This window comes from Pseudoliparis swirei, chromosome 11 (genome assembly GCF_029220125.1).
Source record: "Pseudoliparis swirei isolate HS2019 ecotype Mariana Trench chromosome 11, NWPU_hadal_v1, whole genome shotgun sequence".
NCBI classification, from domain to species: Eukaryota; Metazoa; Chordata; class Actinopteri; order Perciformes; family Liparidae; genus Pseudoliparis; species Pseudoliparis swirei.
The window spans coordinates 18,589,028-18,610,470 of NC_079398.1; the positions used below are offsets into that span (position 1 = coordinate 18,589,028).

General features: G+C 44.8%; 1 protein-coding gene across 1 annotated transcript; it reads left to right on the forward strand.

Annotated features, from left to right (window-relative positions):
• Nucleotides 1–992: 992 nt before the first annotated feature.
• On the forward strand, nt 993–20,115 carry crip2 (cysteine-rich protein 2). The gene is made up of 8 exons (XM_056425811.1): nt 993–1,110; nt 10,235–10,329; nt 15,362–15,419; nt 15,951–16,082; nt 18,102–18,170; nt 18,283–18,377; nt 18,868–18,925; nt 19,134–20,115. Exons 1-8 carry the CDS (start codon nt 1,068–1,070, stop codon nt 19,199–19,201), a joined length of 618 nt encoding a protein of 205 aa, XP_056281786.1. The 5' UTR covers nt 993–1,067; the 3' UTR covers nt 19,202–20,115.
• The last annotated feature ends 1,328 nt before the right edge of the window (nt 20,116–21,443 follow it).

Here is a 21,443-nt window from a genome sequence, read left to right on the forward strand (position 1 = left end):
CTCCTCGGTAGGCCCAATATGTCAAGAAGCCAGCAGCCTTCTTTGGGGAGAAGTCGATCCACCCATAGCCACGTTTCAGCGTCTTCCTTTGCCAAACTAATTCCCACGTGTCACTCATTCTGAAAGAGAGCATTGTGATTCAACCAAACACGACTCCTACTCCTCTGGTGGAAAGGGAGGGGAGGGGGGGGGGTGCATGTGTATCCTGCACAACTTGCTAAAAAAGCTTTCCCGCTTGAGCCCAGTCTGGCTCATACAGAGAAAGAGAGAGAAACATGCTGCCTTCATGTGCTGCTCGTAAAACATCACACTTTGCCAAATATAGCTATTAATTCGAAAGACCTGTGGATGCTTGAAACTAATTATGTTGTAGAATATGTTTGGTTTTTACAACTTCTCTCAATGACTACACTTTACAGCTGTAGTTAGGCATGAATACCACCACCTTCATGACGTTGAGGATGGTCATTTGCTGCTTGAGTCATATTGTCAGTTTAATTTCAACTTAATTAATATTAAACTAATATGAAATTTAACAGAGCTTGTTGGGTTTGTTCCCCCGAGACAAGCATGTTTGTAAAGTCTGCTCAAAATATTCAGAGTAGAAAATTCAGTTTGTTAGTTGAAGCTACTTCTCCCATCAAATACAACCGGAACTAGCTAAATAGCTACGAGCTAAAGAGCTAAAGCAACTTGAATACGATTTAATTGTGTTCTTCTTCTTCTTGAATGTCTGCTATTTGTTTGCTGGACACTTCCACAACAATACTATTCCTAACAGGCAGACATTAAGAAGACGAAACCCCGTTAAAACAAGCAACTGGACAAGAAGCCTCGACGTTAACTGTCGAGTTGTGACATTTCCCACGACACCTGAAGGCGGACGCGAGGACGGTTACTGTGACGGAGCCGGGAGGGGGCGGAGCTATGCAAAGGATGCTCCCGGCTCCTGTTAGCAGAGCGAGAGACACTTGCTCCGGGAGAGAAGAGACCGAGAGAGAGAGGCAGGACCCGCCGCTCCGCACAGACACAACAGACCACTTCCACTCGACCCACGGCCTCGCGACATGGCTTCAAAGTGCCCCAAGTGCGACAAGACGGTGTATTTTGGTGAGTGTTTCTCCGCTTTTGTTTTTGTTCCCACCTTTTAAAATTACTTTTGGGTCATTTATGGTGATATCGATCATTTTTCTTTGACGTGGGGGGGGGGGGGGGGTTCACGGTTCACGGTTCACCGTCCCGTAATTTACACATCGCATGAATATGAATAGTGTGCCTGTGCAGATATAAAGCCGTTCATGCCCTTTCATTGAAGAACAAAAATAGAAATAATACGTTTTACACATTTAGGATGTCGAGCTTCTGAATTTACGATTGCACAAAATGCCTCATTTTCAATTAAAATGTATATGCATGCACTTCCTGTCTTCCGGTGTGTTTTTAACAAGATATCCCATACAAGTAAAAATATATATATATGTTTGACAGTCTAATATTGACTCCAAAAACGTCAATATTGGTTTAAGCTCTTAGTGGTGAGGGAGGACATGCAAAGCATTCCATGTGTTTCCCAAATAATTTCTCACAGAAATAAAAATCCATAACATTCCTTAGATTAAGCTTCTTTTTTTTTTTTTTGCCAGTGTAACTGATTCACAGAGGCAAACTTTGGGGAGGAAATGCAAAAGAGTTTAATATAAACAAAAGCCCTGAGAGCAAATATCCCAACTAACTTACCTTTATTTATTTATTATAACGTGTGAGAAAGCCGTGCCGTACATTCAAAACACCAGATGCATAAAGTGTCTCATTCAATTTGTTCTTCTTCTTAAAGTGTTGTGTTTGGTAAACATCCGAGCCTGGCAGTTGGCTCTTCGGAGGCCCTCGCCAAGAGTGCAGCGATGCCATAAGCTGAGATCGCCCACTCGTCATGCTGCGTCAGTCAGGGAGATGAAAACATGTCCACATGCATCTTTTTGCATCCTTGTAAACAAAGATTCACTCGCAGGGGAAAAGAGTCCCACTTAGTCACCGAGTGGATGGTGATGGCGTCCTCTATTTACGACACCAGATGTTTACAGCAGAAGGATTAAAGGCGCGTAGGTCGTGAAGCTTAACCCCCCCCAACAAATATCCATCTCTGTTTGTGAATCCGAAAGCCGCGCACGATATTGAGCGTATTTCAACGAGCCTGCTGTCCCGGTCAACCGCGAGTAACCCCGTGTAAAAATTATAATTTGAGTTCTTCGACGCTGACCTTTTTCAGAGCTGTCACAGGGGTCAAAATCAATTATCGTGAATGCGTGGAAGTCCTCTTGCGTAACGGGAGCGACCGGCACAGCCGCTCCTCCTCCGGTGGGTCCCGGGAGTCGCCGGCGTGGAATGAACGTCTGCAAACCAGATTTAATTCACTCCCTGTGCACATTTTTTCATGTGTGTTTGTGTGCGGAGGAGCCTTAAATCTGTGCAGCGAGCGAGTCGTGTGTGTGTGTGTGTGTGTGTGTGTGTGTGTGTGTGTGTGTGTGTGTGTGTGTGTGTGTGGTTTTTCTTTTCTGTGAATCACTGAGCTATTTTGGGTCGGGGTGTGTCTCACTGGGTGGAGGGAGCGCCTCTGGGCTGAGTGGACTGTGAGGAGGATGATGAGCGGGTGGAATGAGCTGCACACGCCTGAGGAGGAGGAGGAGGAAGGTGGAGGAGGAGGAGGAGGTGGGGGGAGGGTTGTGAATGGCAAATATTAAAAGTCTCCGTCATTGCAAGGGAGGCTGGGAACCCGGGGACGAGGCCCGAAGCAACAACACGATGTCAGTGATGCGTTGGGATACTTCAGGATGAGCTCCGCTGCTCCTCCTCCTCCTCCTCCTCCTCCTCCTCTCTGATGCGTAGCCATGGCCCTGCTGGATAAAGACCCACCAACCAGGGCTGACATGTTCCTGAGCCACACCAGGACATGAGCTCCTCATCCAGAACATGCTCTCTTCTATTTCCTCCCCTTTCCTCTTCCTCTTGTTCTTCTTGTTCTTCTTCTTCTTCATTCTCCTCCTCCTTCGTCTTCATCATCATTCGTCTTCTTCTTCTTCATTTCCCAACTTCTTCTTCTTGTCCTTCTTCATTCTCCTCCTACTTCTTCCTCTTCAATCTTCTCCTTCTTCATTCCCCTTCTTCTTCTTCTTCTTCAATCTCCTCCTTCTTGTCCTTCTTCTTCAATCTCCTCTGCCTTCTTCTTCTTCTTCATTGTCCTTCTTCTTCTTCATTCTCCTCCTTCTTCTACATCTTCTTCATTCTCCAACTTCTTCTTGTCCTTCTTCATTCTCCTCCTCCTCCTCCTTCATTCTGCATCGTCTTCTTCATTCTCTTCCTTCTTCTTCTTCTTCTTCTTCTCCTCCGTCTTCGTGGTGGTGGTTGGTGGTGTCGTAGCCCACCCTGCAGTTGTCCACCTGGTCCTCCAGCTGGTGCCCAATATTGAATGTAGCAGGAAAGTCTTTCAAGACTCATGAAGACAGAAAGACCTCATGTCACACGGCGAGACGCAGTCTGGGAAGAATTTTGTTTTTTATTATTTTCCCTTCTTTAATGAACAGCTGTTTACGGTAGTGGAGGTGGTGGTTCAATTCCATCACCACTAAGTGCAAGTTTTTTTGATTGCTGTTCGCTTTGCTTCTGCTCTCTCTCTCTCTCTCCCGCCCTCGCTCTGTCTCTCTCCCTCTCTCTCTGTCTCTCTCTCTCTCTCTCTGTCTCTCTCCCTCTCTCCCTCTATCTCTCTCTCTCTCTCTCCTTCCTTCTCTCTCTCTCTCACCCCCTACCCCTCTCTCTCAACCCCCACCTCTCTCCCCCCTCCCTCTCTCTCTCCCTCCCCCCGTCTCTCTCTCAACCCCCTCCCTCTCTCTCTCTCGCTCCAGTCCCCCCCCCCCTGTTTTATTCCATCAGGACTCTCTCAAAGGTCCTCGTGGTTGTAACGGCCAACGACGTCTCTCCTCACACAAAGCTCTTTCTGTCTCCTTTAGCGCGTTAGCTGCTTCCACCATAACTTTTCCCACACTCCTCCTTCTCCCTCTTTTACCCCAAACATCCACACAAAGCCTTGTTTTTCCCCTCTCCTCCGTCAGCGCCACCGCTCCCCCCCCCCCCCCCTCCGGCTGCCCGGTGAGCTGTGAATGAGCCTCCTCGGGGTTACGCAACATCTTTTCTTGCGTCGCTGCCGTTGCGTAACCATGCCAGCTACTGTGCGCCAGTCATCGAGGGCCCTGTCTTGCCTTTTCTGAGGCATGAATCGGATCCCTCTAATGGAGACGCCATTAGCCCCCCCCCCCCTCCCCCTCCCCCCTAAACACAGGTGAAACCGTTTCACCTGGGAGCACAAAGACCTGTTGCATAACCGCAGAGAGGAGCACAGTGGTCCCCAGTTCACCCGCATGGCTCACGCTTTAATGTTATAGTCCTTAAAGTCCTTAAGATCCGTATTCAATGAAAATATGTTGACGTTACTCATGTGCAGGTTGTGTCCTAGCTCGGCATGAAAGTGTTTTCTGGAACCAGATTTGATATTTGACCAAATACAACAAATTCAATGATTTTCAGACACGATCCCGACTGCTTACTGAATTGTAAACAATGACATTTTTAACATTTTGGATCCCTGGTGCCTAAACCCTGGCACCGAGCTGCAGTACTGCAGTAAAAAACAAGGACCAATCACATCTTTGGGCTTCTTCATTATCAAAACAGTGCGACAGGAAGTTTCTGACAGAAGTTGTCATTTTGAATATTAATCTGGGACTATTATTAAAAAGCACCAACACCGCCGGTAAGTTACTTTTTCTTTACACATTCAAAGGGAAATCCAAATTTAGATGTTGTGTTGAGGGTGCTTTCAGCCCCGCGGCTCCTCTGACCGGCGCAGACAGGATGCGAGTTAACTGCGGCCCATTTACGCCACGATGTCGGCCTCTTTTATTCACAAAGGGAGTGGGGAGGGGGGGTAGTGTGTGTGTGTGTGTGTGTGGGGAGCCCGGGGAGGAAACTGACGACCATCGACGGATCCAAGTCCAGGCTTCCTTGTGGCTCTTGAGCAACATCCCCTCCCATTTCTTCTGTAATGAAAGAAATCATTGGTTGCAGTCATCAAATGACGATTTCCACTGTGGGACGCTCAATTGTGAGAGTTTTCATACATGCTGGATATAAAAAACACAGTTTAAACATAATTATATTAGGTTTTCCTTGCAGTTGCTCATGAAATAAAATGAACTAGATCACCTTGCCAGCATCTGTCCCTATGTTATGGCATTTTATAGACTACACTTAGTGAATTAAGCAAATAAATAATCCATGAATTAAATTAAAAAGTAGTTTTAGCTGTAAACATCTAATTTCTTTGACTTTGCCTCTTAGGCTTTGATTTGTAGCATAATAATTGGGATTGTTTTATATTTTAGGAGTAATGATGTAACCCTGTAACTCAAACATTTATATATAGAACCGTACACACATTGTCCCCGTCCGTCTTCAAAAGGCTGTAGGTTGAGGAGTTTTTTGTTTATTGCACCAGATGAAAACTCCTTCAAAGTCACTTGAGGTTGAATGGCGATTGTCTTTGTAAGTTTGGTGAAAGGTCAAAGGTCGTCGGGAGGTGTTTGTCCTCCGGAGAACAGAATAGAGGGAGGATGCGGAGGAGGAAACGCATGCAGGCCGCTTGTTTTTTCCTTTCTCGCATTCCTCTTGAGATACGAGTCGTTTTCTAACCTCAATGCGGCTCCCGTGTTGGGTCTTTGCCTTCTGGAGCCTCTCCGGTCAGTCAGGTGGGCGGTGGTCACACTGCTGTGACAGAAAAGACACCCGTGTGGACTCAGCTGTCACTGATGGATGAAGGGAGTGAGGAAGAGGAGGAGGAGGAGGAGGCGGCGTGTCCATGTGTGTTGGTTCATCCGTGTGTTTTTTGATGGCTGAAGGACGAGCTGAACAGATGGGTCCACGTTACCACCGGGTTCAACGGACATGTTGTTACACTCCAAGAACTCTGTTATTGGCCCGTGTGCTGCATTACAGTCTTTAACGTCCCAGTGAAACAAAGTTAAAGTGTTTTTTATCTTTGGGGCTGCATTCCCAGTGCAACTGAACTTTTGAGTGTGCAGCTATAATAGGGTTTTAAATAAGATCTGAAGAAGTTAATTGGATCGCTATGAATGATTTAATGTGATTGGACACGATAATAATAAGAAAAAAATGTTTTTCCCCCAATAAAAAGGGTATTTGTTATTATATATATGTATATATATATTTAGAATATATATATTATACATATATATTATATATTATACATATATTGTATTATATATTATATATATATATTATAAATATATGTTATATTATAAATATATATATACAGTATATTCTGAAGAAGGCAAACTTGATTTCTCCTTTCAACCTGAAAAGGGCAGCTCAGACCTCCTTTTGTTCTTACCTTTCACAATAAAAGCTTTTAGAAATATGCAGTACACTGGGTGACTTGTTTACTTGAGGGAACTCGCACTCATTCAAAAGCCTTAAAATAGCATTAAAAAAAGCTAAACTTGTGGACTACCTTGCAGTAGCTTTGGCTATATATCAATTACTTATATTATTTATAAGTATATTCGTGAAAAGGCCTTGACGCCATGAAACAACCAGACGAGCAGCCTCTGCTGTTGATGCAGATTTGACCCCAATCTAATTATTGAGTGATAAAGAGAGTCCACCCCCCCTGCCATGTTGCATGCTGGGAGTTCAGCTGTATAGATGTTGTTCAGTGCTTGTACTAGTGGCTCGTTCATCAGTTTCGACTTTTTAGGCCTTAAGAAACACAGAAAAGGTTGAACGTCCTTCTGGCTTTGGGTGCAGCTGCCTCTGTTGATAATTACGCCACCATAATTAAGTCCTCGGGAGGAATTGGCTGTTAATGTTTTCCCCTCTGAAGACCCGTCGTTAAAGTGCTGTTCCTCAATGTTCTGTCCAATTAGAGTGTTTTGCTGCTCCTCTTACATGCTGTGCATCGGGGGCGTAATCTGTTTGTCTTAATAAGAAGTGGAAGTGAATCACAGAAACAGCAAAATTTATTTAATTTAACCGGCTTGAATCCGTCTCATCTGCTCACTGAGTCTCGATCCTAAATTGCTGTTTTTACCCCTTGCATTAGACTCTTAATTTCTAGGGGATAAAGTTACATTACGGATTCCTGATGACTGCCCTTTTGTTTGTTTGTTGTCTTTCAATACATATTTATCTTATGGGCTGATATTATGGATAACTTATCATCAGAACAGGAGAAAAAGCAAATTTCTTTTTCAAAATCAACGTCGACCCAAGTGATGGAAAACGTTGCCTTTTTATTGGTTATGGTCTTTTTCCAGATGTTCAACGTCGAACATGGCGCTTTTATATAGTGTAGATGTGTCAGACCTTATTAAATCAGAAAGCCATGTGCTACTTTAATACTTTATTTCCAGTTACGTGAAAGCGCCTTGAACGGCTCAGTGTTCAGGCGAGATGTTGCACCTTTAATTTCCTGCCGCCGACGCCTCTTTCGTTGGCCGTCGAATCAAATCATTTTTTTTTTCCTTCCGTTCTTTTTCCCCCCCGTAATTTCCGAGCAGAGCTTCGGCACTCTTATGCTTCACGGCACAAAGACCCCCCTCGGAGCCTCTCTTCCTCCCAATTAATGTTGGGCAACATCGGTGAAACGAGCAATAAATCGTAAACACCGAGTCACGCAGAAGGGGAGGAGTCAGCGGCCGGCCGTCTGTGGGATTCAAACCATTTTGACAAAGCAATCGGAGACCGGGGAGCTTCACAAATGAAGTTAAGCGGCTTACGGCGACGCAGGTAGGGCATGTGGTCACGACCTGTGAGCCGTTCATCCTTTTGGAGTCCTCTCCTCACCTGGAGCTCAGGGTTCCTGCCGCAGCACCGTACTGTGAATCAAGATAAACAATACATTACTGGATCCGTACAACCTAAAATAAACTTTTTATATTGTTTATTAAAAAGAAAGAAAATGGGGCAGCTGAGAAATTGACATTTCTGTCATTTTCTATTCAACAGTGAATAAGTAGAGCCAAGGTCACACGTGCATTAAATATATGTAACTTGTGGTTTCTTTGATTTCTTTGCTGCTTTTTAACCCTTGTGTTGCCTTAGGGTCATTTTGACCCGAATCAATATTACACCCTCCCCCCGCCTTAGGATTAATTTGACCCCATTCAATGTTTAATGTCGGTGTTCTTTCGGTAGTCAACAAACAAACATAAAGTGCCTCACACTTAAACTTGGAAAACAATATTAATTCTAATAATTTTCTGGAGGTTTTAATTGCTGGCGTCAAATTGAACCCAAAGGGTAAAATATGTTAGTAAATATAAAGGTAACAGGAGGGTGAAACATTGAATCGGGTCAAAATGACCCAAAGGCGGGGGGAGGGTGTAATATTGATTCTGGTCAAAATGACCCTAAGGCAACACAAGGGTTAAGAGTCAACAAGAAGTGATTCAAACTCTTTAGTTTGCATTGAACCCCGAGGGGAATCCTTTTTGTTTGTTTGTGAGCTTTTGAGTGCGAGATAAAGGAATTGGCACATCCTCGTGGACGCCAACATCCGGAGAGACGTCCCTTTGAGGTTGCCTCGATGAGGTAAGAGGGGAACACGTTTACTACTTAAGGAAGACGGAGAACTCTCCGTCGGCCACTTCTCATTTCCTTCTCTGCATGCCGGTGACGTGTCGCTCTAAATGCACGCGGCTTTATTTCATCAATGGAGGCAATGCAGTGCGACGCAGGATGATGAGGACTCGCTGGTGGGGTGATAAACATCTGGATTACGTGGTGCACACAGACGGGTCTCCCCCCTCTTCCAAGGGGACGACAAATTTCCCCTTGGGGATTAATAAAGTATATATCTATCTATCTCTATCCATCTATAACAGCTGCCCTTTAACACTGGGGTCTGTTCTACAGTGAGAAAGTGGTTTGATCTTCTCTCTCTCCGTTTTCACTTTGAATACAAACAACTAAGTCATGGATGAAGAGTGATTTACAGTCTTCTCTTTTCTTCTTCTTCTTTGAATAAAAGTCTCTTGAAGAGCGATGTCACATTTCCGCTGCGTCGGCATTCCTCTCCAGCGTCGATGGGAGGTCGTGCACGCGATCCTCCGGGGCCTCCGGGGCCTCGTTACTAGTAATTCATCTCGGTGTTTTTATAATTGATGGGGAGTAAATGGAAACCTCTGCAGAGAGCAGCTGGATCTCTTAAAGCATTTTCCACACACACAATGCCCGGAACATCGAATCAACTTTAAATGTATGATTGAATGAAGGTCAAAGGTGAAAAGAATTCACAGAAATTACACATCCATAAAAGGAACGGTCGGAAAATAGATTTTTGTTGTGTTTTTTCCTCAAGGTATTGAAGATAACAGTTGGATTGTTTTTTAAAAGTCAGAAAATGAAAGGAATGCCGGAAGCTACGACATTCCTGTTTAATCCTCTCCATGACGTCCTTATTTAGTCTTAATTTTGCTTTTGTTTTGCACACGTTGGTTAATTACCTCTTCAGATCTCTGATGCTGACCCAGGACCTTAACCTCTTACAGGTTCTAGTGGTCCACATGCAGTACCCTTTGACTGTGGGGTGATGTAGGAAACCAGACTCCAGCATCCGCCCGATAACAGAAGGTGTTTCCTCCGCTGCCTGCACGACTCCTCAGTGTCCATTGTGGCCGCGGCAGAGGTTTATTTTTGGAAACTTGTCTGGGAGAGAGAGAGAGAGAGAGAGGGGACGGAAATGGGGTTGATGGGGCGTCTGCAGCAGGATGGGTCGACTCTAAACTGGAGGGGAGGAGGAGTGAGACAAAGGATCTGGGTTGGGTGTTGGATGTGGGAACCCCCCCCCCTCCCCCTCCATGATGCTCCAGCTGGACGGGGACTCGCACCACTGTCCGTCTATCCCTCAATGACATCATCGCCGCATCCTGTGGTGGTGCACAGGCGTTCCCAGTACCCACCCCCCGCCCCAGGACAGGATTCTCCGAGGGCACAGAGACGCACAAGCTGATGATTATTCTGCAGCGCGACGTCACGACTCGAGCGATCTTGAAACGAGTGTGACACAACCGATTGGTCGGTGTGTGTCCCCGTGCCCCCCCCCCCCCCCCCCCCCAGTGCTGCTTTGTTATACGTGACTGTGTCTCTTCTGTCTCTTCATGTGCAGCTGAGAAGGTGGCGTCACTGGGGAAGGACTGGCACAAGTTGTGTCTCAAGTGTGACCGCTGCAACAAGCTGCTGACCGCCGGAGGCCACGCTGAGGTCAGTGAGACGCCGGTGACCCTCGACCCCATTGCATGTCTTTGTATTCATATTGTTCTCCTCTTTCTGATCCCCGACCGGACATTTATTTCAGAAGTTACTCTTTTAAGATTAAGATTTCACGCGTGTGATCTCGGTAGAAATGAAATTACGTCCGTTAAATGTGTTTCTCGCGTCGTATTGCATCGGTAATTATATTCCAACAATGTATAAACCATCAGCGGTGCTATTCTGCTTTAATTATACGTAGTTTTACTGAAGTAGTATTTTTACATAGTTAAAATATCTCAATATTTCCATCGCTTGCAACTAATAATCATTTTCATTAGCAATTAAATGTAATTATGTCGTTTTTTTAATTTGCATTCGTCGTTTAGTCCAAAAAACCTTTACAATAATAAAAACAAACATTAGTGACGTCTTCGAACGCTGTTCTTCCTGAATAACAGTCCAAAAACCCAAAAGGTTAATAACTTAAATGAGATTGTACCGCTCCGTCCTCTGGAACAGTCCAACTAGTAATTGTGTGTGTGTGTGTGTGTGTGTGTGTGTGTGTGTGTGTGTGTGTGTGTGTGTGTGTGTGTGTGTGTGTGTGTGTGTGTGTGTGTGTGTGTGTGTGTGTGTGTGTGTGTGTGTGTGTGTGTGTGTGTGTGTGTGTGTGTGTGTGTTGTGCTGTGCTGTGCTGTGTCCTCCACATAAGGGATTCTTCTCTGTTAATACGTGTTCTACTTTCGTTGTGTTGTCTTTCAGTCCAGTGTCGGTCACACAGGAGGTCAAAGGTCAATGAACTCTGTGCCATTTACAGTTGTTTTTTTTACAGTTCAGTGACTCGTTGCGACATCTGAAAAAGGGGAAGCCAGTGCTTCGTATTGACTTATTGAGAGATGGTGTTTCACAGTTAATCCACGATTAATAACTCGCTGTTTTTGTTTGTTTCAGTGTTTTAAAGCGATGAATAGTTATAGTTCTCACTACAAGTTATAGAAAATATCACACTGGGTGCAAACGGGGCGAGTTTGTGAACTATTGTAGCTTTCGAGCTAACCGCTAGCATGCTAGTACCCAAGCTTCTTTCTAGTTTCTCTGGATTTCCCCGGATTGTTCATAATTGTTTCATTAAAGGTAATTGTATTGTTTGTGACTCCTGTCATGGTACCGTACGGAGGTCAGAAAATTCCCCCAAAATGTGAGCACCAATGAGACGATCCGCTGGTGGTCAGTTTTAGTTTGTTGAACTTTTCCCTGATGTCGTTTATTTATGTTTAAGCTGGTGTGTAGAGGCATGAAGTTCTCTCCCTTCACCGCACATAACTTTCCTACGTGCCTTTTCTTCCTCTCTGTTGCATAATCACACGTCTCAACATAAGATGGACCCCCTCTCCCCTTCCCCCTCTTTCATGACCCAGCCAACGGTTCAATCCTCACCCAGTGGGCGAGTCTCCCTCTCTTCATCACAGGATGTGATCTCAGCGTCTTTGTACACTAAAGCAATTTCCCCAAAGGACGCTGTTTAATGTCTGCACGATTACAGTTGTCACACAATCTCTCTCTATCTTTCCGTCTCTCTCTGTGTCTGTCTGTCCCTTTCTCCGTCTCTCCCTCTCTCCGTCTCTCTCTTTCTCCGTCTCTCTTTCTCCCTCTCTCCATCTCTCTCTTTCTCCGTCTCTCTCTCTCTCCCTCTCTCCGTCTCTCTCTCTTTCTCCGTCTCTCTCTTTCTCCCTCTCTCTGTGTCTCTTTGCCTCTCTGTCTCCCTCTCTCCGTCTCTCTCTTTCTCCCTCTCTATGTCTCTCTCCCTGTGTCTCTCTCCCTCTCTCTGTCTCTCCGTCTCTCTCTCCGTCTCCCTCTCTATGTCTCTCTCTTTCTCCCTCTCTATGTCTCTCTCCCTCTCTCTGTCTCTCCGTCTCTCTCTCCGTCTCCCTCTCTATGTCTCTCTCTTTCTCCCTCTCTATGTCTCTCTCCCTCTCTCTGTCTCTCTGTCTCTCTCTCCCTCTCTATGTGTCTCTTTGCCTCTCTCTCCCTCTTTCTCCCTCTCTCTGTCTCTCTCTCTCTTTGTCTCTCCCTGTCTCTCTCCCTATCTCTGTATCTCTCTGTCCCTCTCTCTCTCTCTCTGTCTCCCTATCTCTGTATCTCTCTCCCTCTCTGTGTCTCTCTCTCCGTCTCTCCCTGTCTCTCTCTGTGTCTGTCTGTCTCTCTCTTTCTCTCTCCCTATCTCTGTATCTCTCTCCCTCTCCCTCTCTCCCTCTCTCTCTCTCTCTCTCACGCCCGGGGCTGCTGCAGTACGTGCCACGAGCCTGACTTTAGGAGGCAAAAAACAAAACAAAACTCAATACTTCATCATCGTCATGGAAACAGAGTGAGGCTGAGAGACGTTACGTATATAAAACAAACAAATAATTTAAAAGCATGGAGACAAAAAAAAGGGGATTGTGGTTTGATGTCATCTCGAGGTCCGGAATGCAAAAGTTTACGACCCTTAAAGAAATACTGACTGCCTCTTTAAAAGGAGTGAAGGGGGGGGGGCACCGAATGAGGGCAGCAGCTTCCCGAGGCCGGTGGCAGAGAGCCAGGCTTGAGAAGACGAGGTGACGGGTCTCCAACGTTGACCCTAAAGAGAGCCGCACTGGAAACTAAATGGCCGAGCGACTTTCTGACATCGTTGAGGAACTTCAAGTTAAAATGGGGAAAGTGTTTGGGAAGTTTATTTTTATGAATGCGTGAAGATGAATCTGAAATGTCTCGCAAAACGATGCCGTGACTGTCATAAGGTCGTCAGACTCATGAGCAACGGTTTAAAGAAAAGGACGAGAAGCTGCCGCCTTCGTCTTCAGGCCTCTACAAAATATAATGCACCCAAACTGGAGAAGGAAAAACGACCTTCAGGTTCACAGATATAACTCTGAAAGCATCTCTTCTAAAAGATGAACCTTTATTCTGAATATAGATACTGAGGGTCCAAATGAATCCATCTCCTCTCTGGTCTCTGGTCTGTAGTCTGGAGTCTGGAGTCGGTCTCTGGTAGCTAGTCTCTAGTCTTTATCTGGTCTCTAGGCTCTGGTCTGTCTCTGGTCTCATTGTTTGTCTCTGGTCTGTGGTTTCTAGTGTCTGCTCTCTTGTCTGTCTCTAGTCTCTAGTCTCTGGTCTGTCTCTAGTCTCTGGTCTGTCTCTAGTCTCTGGTCTGTCTCTAGTCTCTGGTCTGTCTAGTCTCTGGTCTGTCTCTAGTCTCTAGTCTGTCTCTAGTCTCTGGTCCTGCCTCTAGTCTCTGGTCCTGTCTCTAGTCTCTGGTCCTGTCTCTAGTCTCTAGTCTCTGGTCTGTCTCTAGTCTCTAGTCTCTGGTCTGTCTAGTCTCTGGTCTGTCTCTAGTCTCTGGTCTGTCTCTAGTCTCTAGTCTCTGGTCTGTCTCTAGTCTCTAGTCTCTGGTCCTGCCTCTAGTCTCTGGTCCTGCCTCTAGTCTCTGGTCCTGTCTCTAGTCTCTGGTCCTGTCTCTGGTCCTGCCTCTAGTCTCTCTGGTCCTGCCTCTAGTCTCTGGTCTCTGGTCTGTCTCTAGTCTCTGGTCTGTCTCTAGTCTCTAGTCTCTGGTCTGTCTCTAGTCTCTGGTCTGTCTCTAGTCTCTAGTCTCTGGTCTGTCTCTGGTCTGTCTCTAGTCTCTGGTCCTGCCTCTAGTCTCTGGTCCTGTCTCTAGTCTCTGGTCCTGTCTCTAGTCTCTAGTCTCTGGTCTGTCTCTAGTCTCTAGTCTGTCTCTAGTCTCTGGTCTGTCTCTAGTCTCTAGTCTCTGGTCTGTCTCTAGTCTCTGGTCTGTCTCTAGTCTCTGGTCTGTCTCTGGTCTGTCTCTAGTCTCTAGTCTCTGGTCTGTCTCTAGTCTCTAGTCTCTGGTCTGTCTCTAGTCTCTAGTCTCTGGTCTGTCTCTAGTCTCTGGTCTCTGGTCTGTCTCTAGTCTCTGGTCTGTCTCTAGTCTCTAGTCTCTGGTCTGTCTCTGGTCTGTCTCTAGTCTCTAGTCTCTGGTCTGTCTCTAGTCTCTAGTCTCTGGTCTGTCTCTAGTCTCTGGTCTGTCTCTAGTCTCTGGTCTCTGGTCTGTCTCTAGTCTCTGGTCTGTCTCTAGTCTCTGGTCTGTCTCTAGTCTCTGGTCTGTCTCTAGTCTCTAGTCTCTGGTCTGTCTCTAGTCTCTGGTCTGTCTCTAGTCTCTAGTCTCTGGTCTGTCTCTAGTCTCTGGTCTCCATCGTAGCAAAGTGAGCGATTCGAGGTCGAAGTGATGGGGCGATGGAGCGATGGGGCATTGAGATGTAAAATGAGGTCAGAAAATAAAAAGATGGTTAACGCACATTCTCTATGTGGCGATGTGTGGAGGCAGCGGGCTGAGCAGCGGCTTGGAGAATCCATCTTCAGGGTTCTGCCTCCGCAGCTGGAGCGCTGCCGCACAGCAGAGCGCTGACATACCCTCACAATGGAGGCCTGTGTGTGTGTGTGTGTGTGTATCTGTGAGAGTCATCAGGGCTGAGTCACAGCCAGACCGGCCTGGACCTCATGAATGTCAAACAGGAAGTGTGAGAGTCGAGTACCAGAAGCTGATCCGGTCATGGTTAATGCATTATTTAAATAATGAGAAAGCAATCCTTTTTTCTTTTGATAAAAAAAAAAAGGAGCTCAAGTGGCCAAAGGCATTGTGGGTAATGTCCCCCTCCGTGATGTCACCCAAGGGGCCTTGCGTCTTGCCTGTGGCGTTCGCTCGGTTTCTTCTCTTTCTATGGCCATCGGGCTCTGGACCCAGTCACACGCCTCCTGCACTCGACCGCCACATTACCCAGCATGCATCAGCAGCAAGCCATCTCTCGCACTGACCCCTCGAGGTCTCCTCCTGCACAGCGCCATTATTATGTGTTGACATTGCGGGAGAAGGCCACGCTTGTTTTTTTGGACCAATCTCTTCTCCAAAACCCCAAAATAGGATGTCAGAAAATCAAAGTGTGAAAAATTTCATTTTCACTTTTGCATCATATGTTAAAAAAATTTAACACTAATTTTTCTGTCTCTCCCGCAGCACGATGGCCGGCCCTACTGCCACAAACCGTGCTATGCTGCCCTCTTTGGGCCGAAAGGTGAACTGCACGTAGATACAAAAACAACATATTTATGAATAAACACACATTGTCGCCACTTTATTGATGCAATTATACACGTGTAGTTGTGAGGCTACAGGTAAAGGTGATGTTGCTCTGGTTATATTTCAGTATACTCCATAGTATACCTAATACATTGGATAAGTTGGTATGTAAATAAATACATATTCAAATAATAAACGTTTTTATAAAGATAATAAAACCTGAAGTGCATTCACAAATAAATTAAATGAATAATCAATGTTTCTATGAATATATTATTTCGTTATAATTCTGAGTGGAATATTGATTTGTTGATTTATTTAAGCTTGTATCTATTAATTAATACATGTATTTAGTGGAGCATGTATGAATGTATTGATTGAGTTAGTGATGAGTTATAATGGGTTGTTTATTTTCTACTATTCCCACATCGCAAATTAGTATTTTATTGTAGATCTGAATGCCACATGTCAAGTAACGTTTTTTCTTTTTGAAGTCTCATATTGTTCCCCCCTCTCATCTTTTAAGGTGTGAACATCGGCGGCGCCGGCTCTTACGTCTACGACGCTCCCGCCAACAGCAACCCGTCACACGCCAGCGGGGACTCAGCCCCCAAAGCCGAGGAGAAGCGAGTGTTCGCCCCGAAGCCGGCATCCAAAGGTGAGTGAGAGGTGCTCCTACTGGGCGTACTGGGAAGTGCAGCTCCGTCAGCGAGTGTTTGAATGGGAGAAGAGCCACATGGTGGGGCTTTGGGTCGGAAGGAAAGCTGCTGCTGACTCTGATGAGAACGCCGACAACACAAAGGCTTTTGGGACTTGAGGAGGATTTTCTCAGGCTCGTGTGTGTGTATGTGTGTGCGTGCGTGCGTGTGTGTGTCAGCAGGAACAAAATCATCTCATCTTAGGTGTTTTTCAATTTCTCTCCGATGTGCAGTTTTCTACTTACTTTTGTTGTTGATTCAAAACATTTCAATGTGTGAAACCGCTCACCAGATAATTAAAAAAAAAGTTTACTTAATTGAATAGAAAGAGGAGAGACGGGTAGATGCAGGTTAAGACTTGCATTTCGACTTTTTAAAATTATATAAAAGTTTTGCTTTTAGTTACATTAGATATGCTTTTTATAGTTTGTTAAATTTAGTTTGTGTTGGTTACGTAGGTTTGAATGTTTGTGCTTTTATAAAGTGTTACGTGACGGTGAAGAGTCTGCAAAAAGATATGTAATGTTCAGTGGCGGCTGGTGATTTTTTTTTTTGGGGGGGCGCAGTTGGGCGGCGCAGTTTAAATAGCACTCCACAATGAGAAGAAAAGAGGTTTTGAGTAGAATATTGTAACAAAGCTTTATTTCAAGAACACAGTGCTCAACACTGTCCACAACAACGAAACAAACGAAACATTGGATTCAGAAAGAGATGCATCACATTGTACATTGGCCCCACTACTTGTAAAGAAATTTAGCCCGCCTCTCTTTCAAGTTGGCAAACAAAACAAAAAATGCCCGTGCCAAACCATATACACTGCTTTTAAAGTCCAACAGCATTGCTATCATTGCCAAATGTATTGTAATATCTACAAAGTAACAACATATGTTTAGTTTGCCAGCATTAAAAGCAGTTTTCCCTCAAGTTATTTCACCTAGGTCCTAAAATGGCCTTGTGTAATTAGATACAGTATATTATCATAAATAAAATGTGTGTATGTGCTGATCTGGAGTCAGTTTGGTAGGATTTGGGTATGAATAAATTATTTCATTTAAAATATGGATTTTTATTTAAAGATATTCATGTAATTTGCATGCAAAATAGGTCTACCGAACCAAGGACAACAAATTCAACCGCGCAACACTTCAAAGTGGCCCGATTCCGCAGGAAAACCGCGGACCTGGCAACACTGCTCTATGGGCTGAGGGAACATACGGGTCTCTGATCTGCCGAATAATCCAATCGCGTGCGCACATTTGTGCGCACCAAGATTCCCGGTTTCATCCGCCAATGTGAAGCCGGTCATTGCCAAAACGACTGAAATGTTTTCTCGATGCCGTACACACACGTTAGAGCAGCGCCTCGAAAAAGGGGAGGGGCTTCTCTCCGTGATAATGGCGATATATTATATTTTTTCACATGAACTTAAGTGGTTGTTGACAGGGGCTTACGGTCTCCCACACACATTTAGCGCGTTAACACGGTATATTTACTATTTAAATGATTTGGCATATAATGTTTTTTGACAGGATTTTTTTTTTTCTTCTTCTTCTTTTTTTTTCATCTCCAAATTTTAAGAGGGGCGGCGCACTAGCGCCCCCTATGGACGAGCCGCCACTGGTAATGTTATGTAAAGGTGGTTTCATTATTAGAATAAAACTAATCCCTTGTATTTGCCTCTTTGGCGCCCCCTGCAGGCGGCAGCACAACACTACACGTCCACTCAACATTCACCAGTGAATATTAATATTGTTTTAACATGGAAGACCATAACACATTTGCAATATTATTCTTTGTTCTCAATAATTACATCTTGGAAAAATATAAAAGCTGTTTATTACTTTGTCTTTTTCATACCCCTTTACTAGTAAACTGTCTTTTTACAAGTGGAAATATTAGTGGTCATTTAATGAAGCTTTGCCTTTCCAATATTGTAATATGTGTGTGTGTGTGCGTGTGCGTGTGTGTGTGTGTTTCAGCTGCTGGCATTACCACCTTCTCCGGAGAGGCCAACTTGTGTCCCCGATGCAAAAAGAAGGTGTATTTCGGTGAGTAGTTTCACACAACACAAAATAAAGGTTTAAAAAAAAAAAAGGTGTGCACTTGCGCGCGGTCGCCACGGTGTCTCACGGGCGTGCGTCTTGTGTTTTGTCACAACAGCCGAGAAGGTGACGTCCCTGGGTAAGGACTGGCATCGACCCTGCCTGCGCTGCGAGAGGTGCAGCAAGACTCTGGCTCCTGGCAGCCACGCGGAGGTGAGGAGAGAGAGAACGACTAGAGGGAGAGAGAGAGAGAGAGAATACTCTCATGATGTACATGTAGTTCTATGTTTGAGCATTGAGGTCTGTGTTTGTGATGGACTGCATTATATTTAGAGGCGTTTCTAAAGTCCTGCCCCTCGTGTCATGTTTAAATACGGAGCATAAAGACATAAAAACAGCTAATTGAATTTACACATTTTGACAATTATATAGATATCAAAATATATATATATATAATTATATATAAAATGATAAATATATATATATACAATTATATATATATATAAACATTATATAACATTTGCTAACAAATATATCATTTTCCAAAGGATGAGAAAAACAACAATTATCAGAAAAAAGAAAACATACAAAAATAAAAGAAGAGATTAAAATTTCCACTGAATTGATGTCATGAATAAAGTCCCAGTGAACGTGACGTACTCGGTGTCTCTCCTCTGTGCTCACGTTGTCGTCCCCTCTGCAGCACGACGGCCAGCCCTACTGCCACAAGCCGTGCTACGCCGTTCTCTTCGGGCCCAAAGGTAACCGCTAGGGGGCGCTGTCCACCCGCCCATTTATCAGCTACACTTGAAACAGAATGTCTTGAGCACTCACTCAAGAAGTCACCCCAGAGTCACTCTACCCCCTCGAATGTGTTGTTGTTTGCCTCCTCTCCTGCTGCACCGCCCCCCCCCCCTATGTTTACCCCCCCTGACGCCCTCTTGTCTCGCCCCCTTGTGGTTTGTCCAGGCGTGAACACCGGCGGTGTTGGCAGCTACATCTATGAGAAGGAGCCCAGTGCAGTGACCCAGCCTTGAACCCGTTTGTCCCCCTCAGCTTCACCCCCCTCTTCACACCGCTGACCGCCAACCGCAGTATTATTATTATTCGTCGCCTGTTCTTCTTCCTCCCGCCTCTCGGATCCTTTTCCCTTCATGCTGACCCTCGTCCCCCGGCTGATTTTATAGATGTATCTCCCACAGGTTGCTACAAATACTCTTTATCATTTGTACGAAGGTCTTATCTTTAAATGTTGCGGTGGGATGTCTGTTTATTTGAGATGACGTATGTTTTGGTTTGACGAGAGATGCGATTCTCAGGTTTTTGGGGAGGTGCATTGTGGGTAGAGTTGACAACCAGAGCTTACTTTTTTTTTTTTTTATCTTGGAGGCCGCTGCTGCTGCATGTGGTGCTCAGGTAGCACGGTGCCAATAAATCTGTATTTAATAAACTAATAAAATGCCATATTTTGCATTCTGCCCGGACAACATTCCTGATGTATAACATTATATTTTAAAGCCCCAACATATTGTAGAAAAAGGTGGGAGGGTTGATCTCTTAGGGGACTGTTACAGGCTTTTCAAACTGTTTAATGTCAAAATCTGGATAATGCGCTAAATAACTTAATAAATGACATGTTTATTGTATTAATGAGGCAGAATGTGGGCGACGGGAGGAACAGCAACGTGTATTTATAGCTTCATATGGAGTCCTCGAGTGAATTAAGGTTAAAGGTCAAACGAGGCGACGTAAGCTGTATAAATCTCTACCATCGAGATCTCTGCTGTTACTTTTTTCCGAGAGATGACGCACTATTTAAAGTCTTGTTGTTATTGACAGCAGCTTAGCGAGTAGAAACACTGCAGACAAGTCATCTGAGAGGATGTGCATCGAGTATTATTGTTTGTCTCCTACCTGTTGTCCATCCAATAAACAGAAACTCTTCATCTGAGGCTTTGTTGTTTCTTTTAACTCCATCTATCTGTTCATGAATTGCAATAATCAAACAGGACATGTTGTGTGTGTTTGTGGGTTTATTATCTAATAAAAAGGTACATTATAGTAGCTATGTGTTTAATGTTCACGCCCAGTCTGACTGAATACCATAAACCACTTCAGAGTGCAGAGGAAGTACGTTTCTCATGAAAGAAAAGGGAGGTGAACCTTTTAGTTTGTTTCATCTCGTATCTGACGAGGCGAGTTTCATGAGGCAGAAATACATATCGGGAAGCTTTAAAGCTGCACGAGGTGTTTCATAGACAGCAGGTGTCATCTGTCACGCTTTATTTAGTATTTATGTACTTTTTGTATGCATTATACGGTGAAATACTCCAACTGGTTTATTTATGAAAACAACAAAAACAGACCAACTTTTTTTTTTTTATTAGAAAAAACCACAGTAAATAACACATCCGCACATATATTTTATATTCATTTTTTAAATTCATTTGATTAATAAAAGTGTGAGTTCTCATGGGAAACACCAACTTGTCTCGGTGACCCCAAACTTTTGACTGGTACTGTAAGTTCATCTGATCTGCCATTGACTGACTTCTGATTCTTACATCTATACGTTGAAACACAGAGACACACACACTGTTATTACTCTTTTGTGTTATTGTTGGATTACTATTATTATCTTCATTGTGTCCACCTGTAAGTGCCTTAGACAGTAGGGGTGGGGGGGGGGGGGGGGGCTGTAAAACTGGATCAGCGTGCTTTTGTCTGACGCTGCACTGAAACCTAAAGGAACAACAACTGAAGCACGCTCAGTTCCTCCGGGGCCGAAACCGATCTCCCCGTTTCTCATTCCACGAATATCTAAGACGTTGGCGGCTGCTGCACGCCGTTCACTTCACGTCACCGGGAACAGGAAGGTGGGTCCGGCCTACAGGTAAAAGAGTGTAAAAACGGACAGACGTCAGTATATATGGCATCAAATCACTCACACACACACACACACACACACACACACACACCGCCAGTTGAAGCCATCTGTTGCCGGCAAAAATGTAGACACCACGACTTCCATGGAAACACGCTGAATGTGGAGAAAGCTCGTCTCTTACGTCGTGTGCTCCATACACACAGCTCTGGACCCATGAGGGGGAAATCCATATTCCTCCCAGTGTCTTTTCAGTTTTTCCTTTGGACCGTTTCCTCGTTTCCTCATTTCCTCATTGAGGGGGAGTGAGAGAGTTTGTGTCTCACTTCATGTCTCTATCCGGCTCTTCCCTGATAGAGACGTGCGTATGGGGGCCGTGGACTCAACCCGTCCAC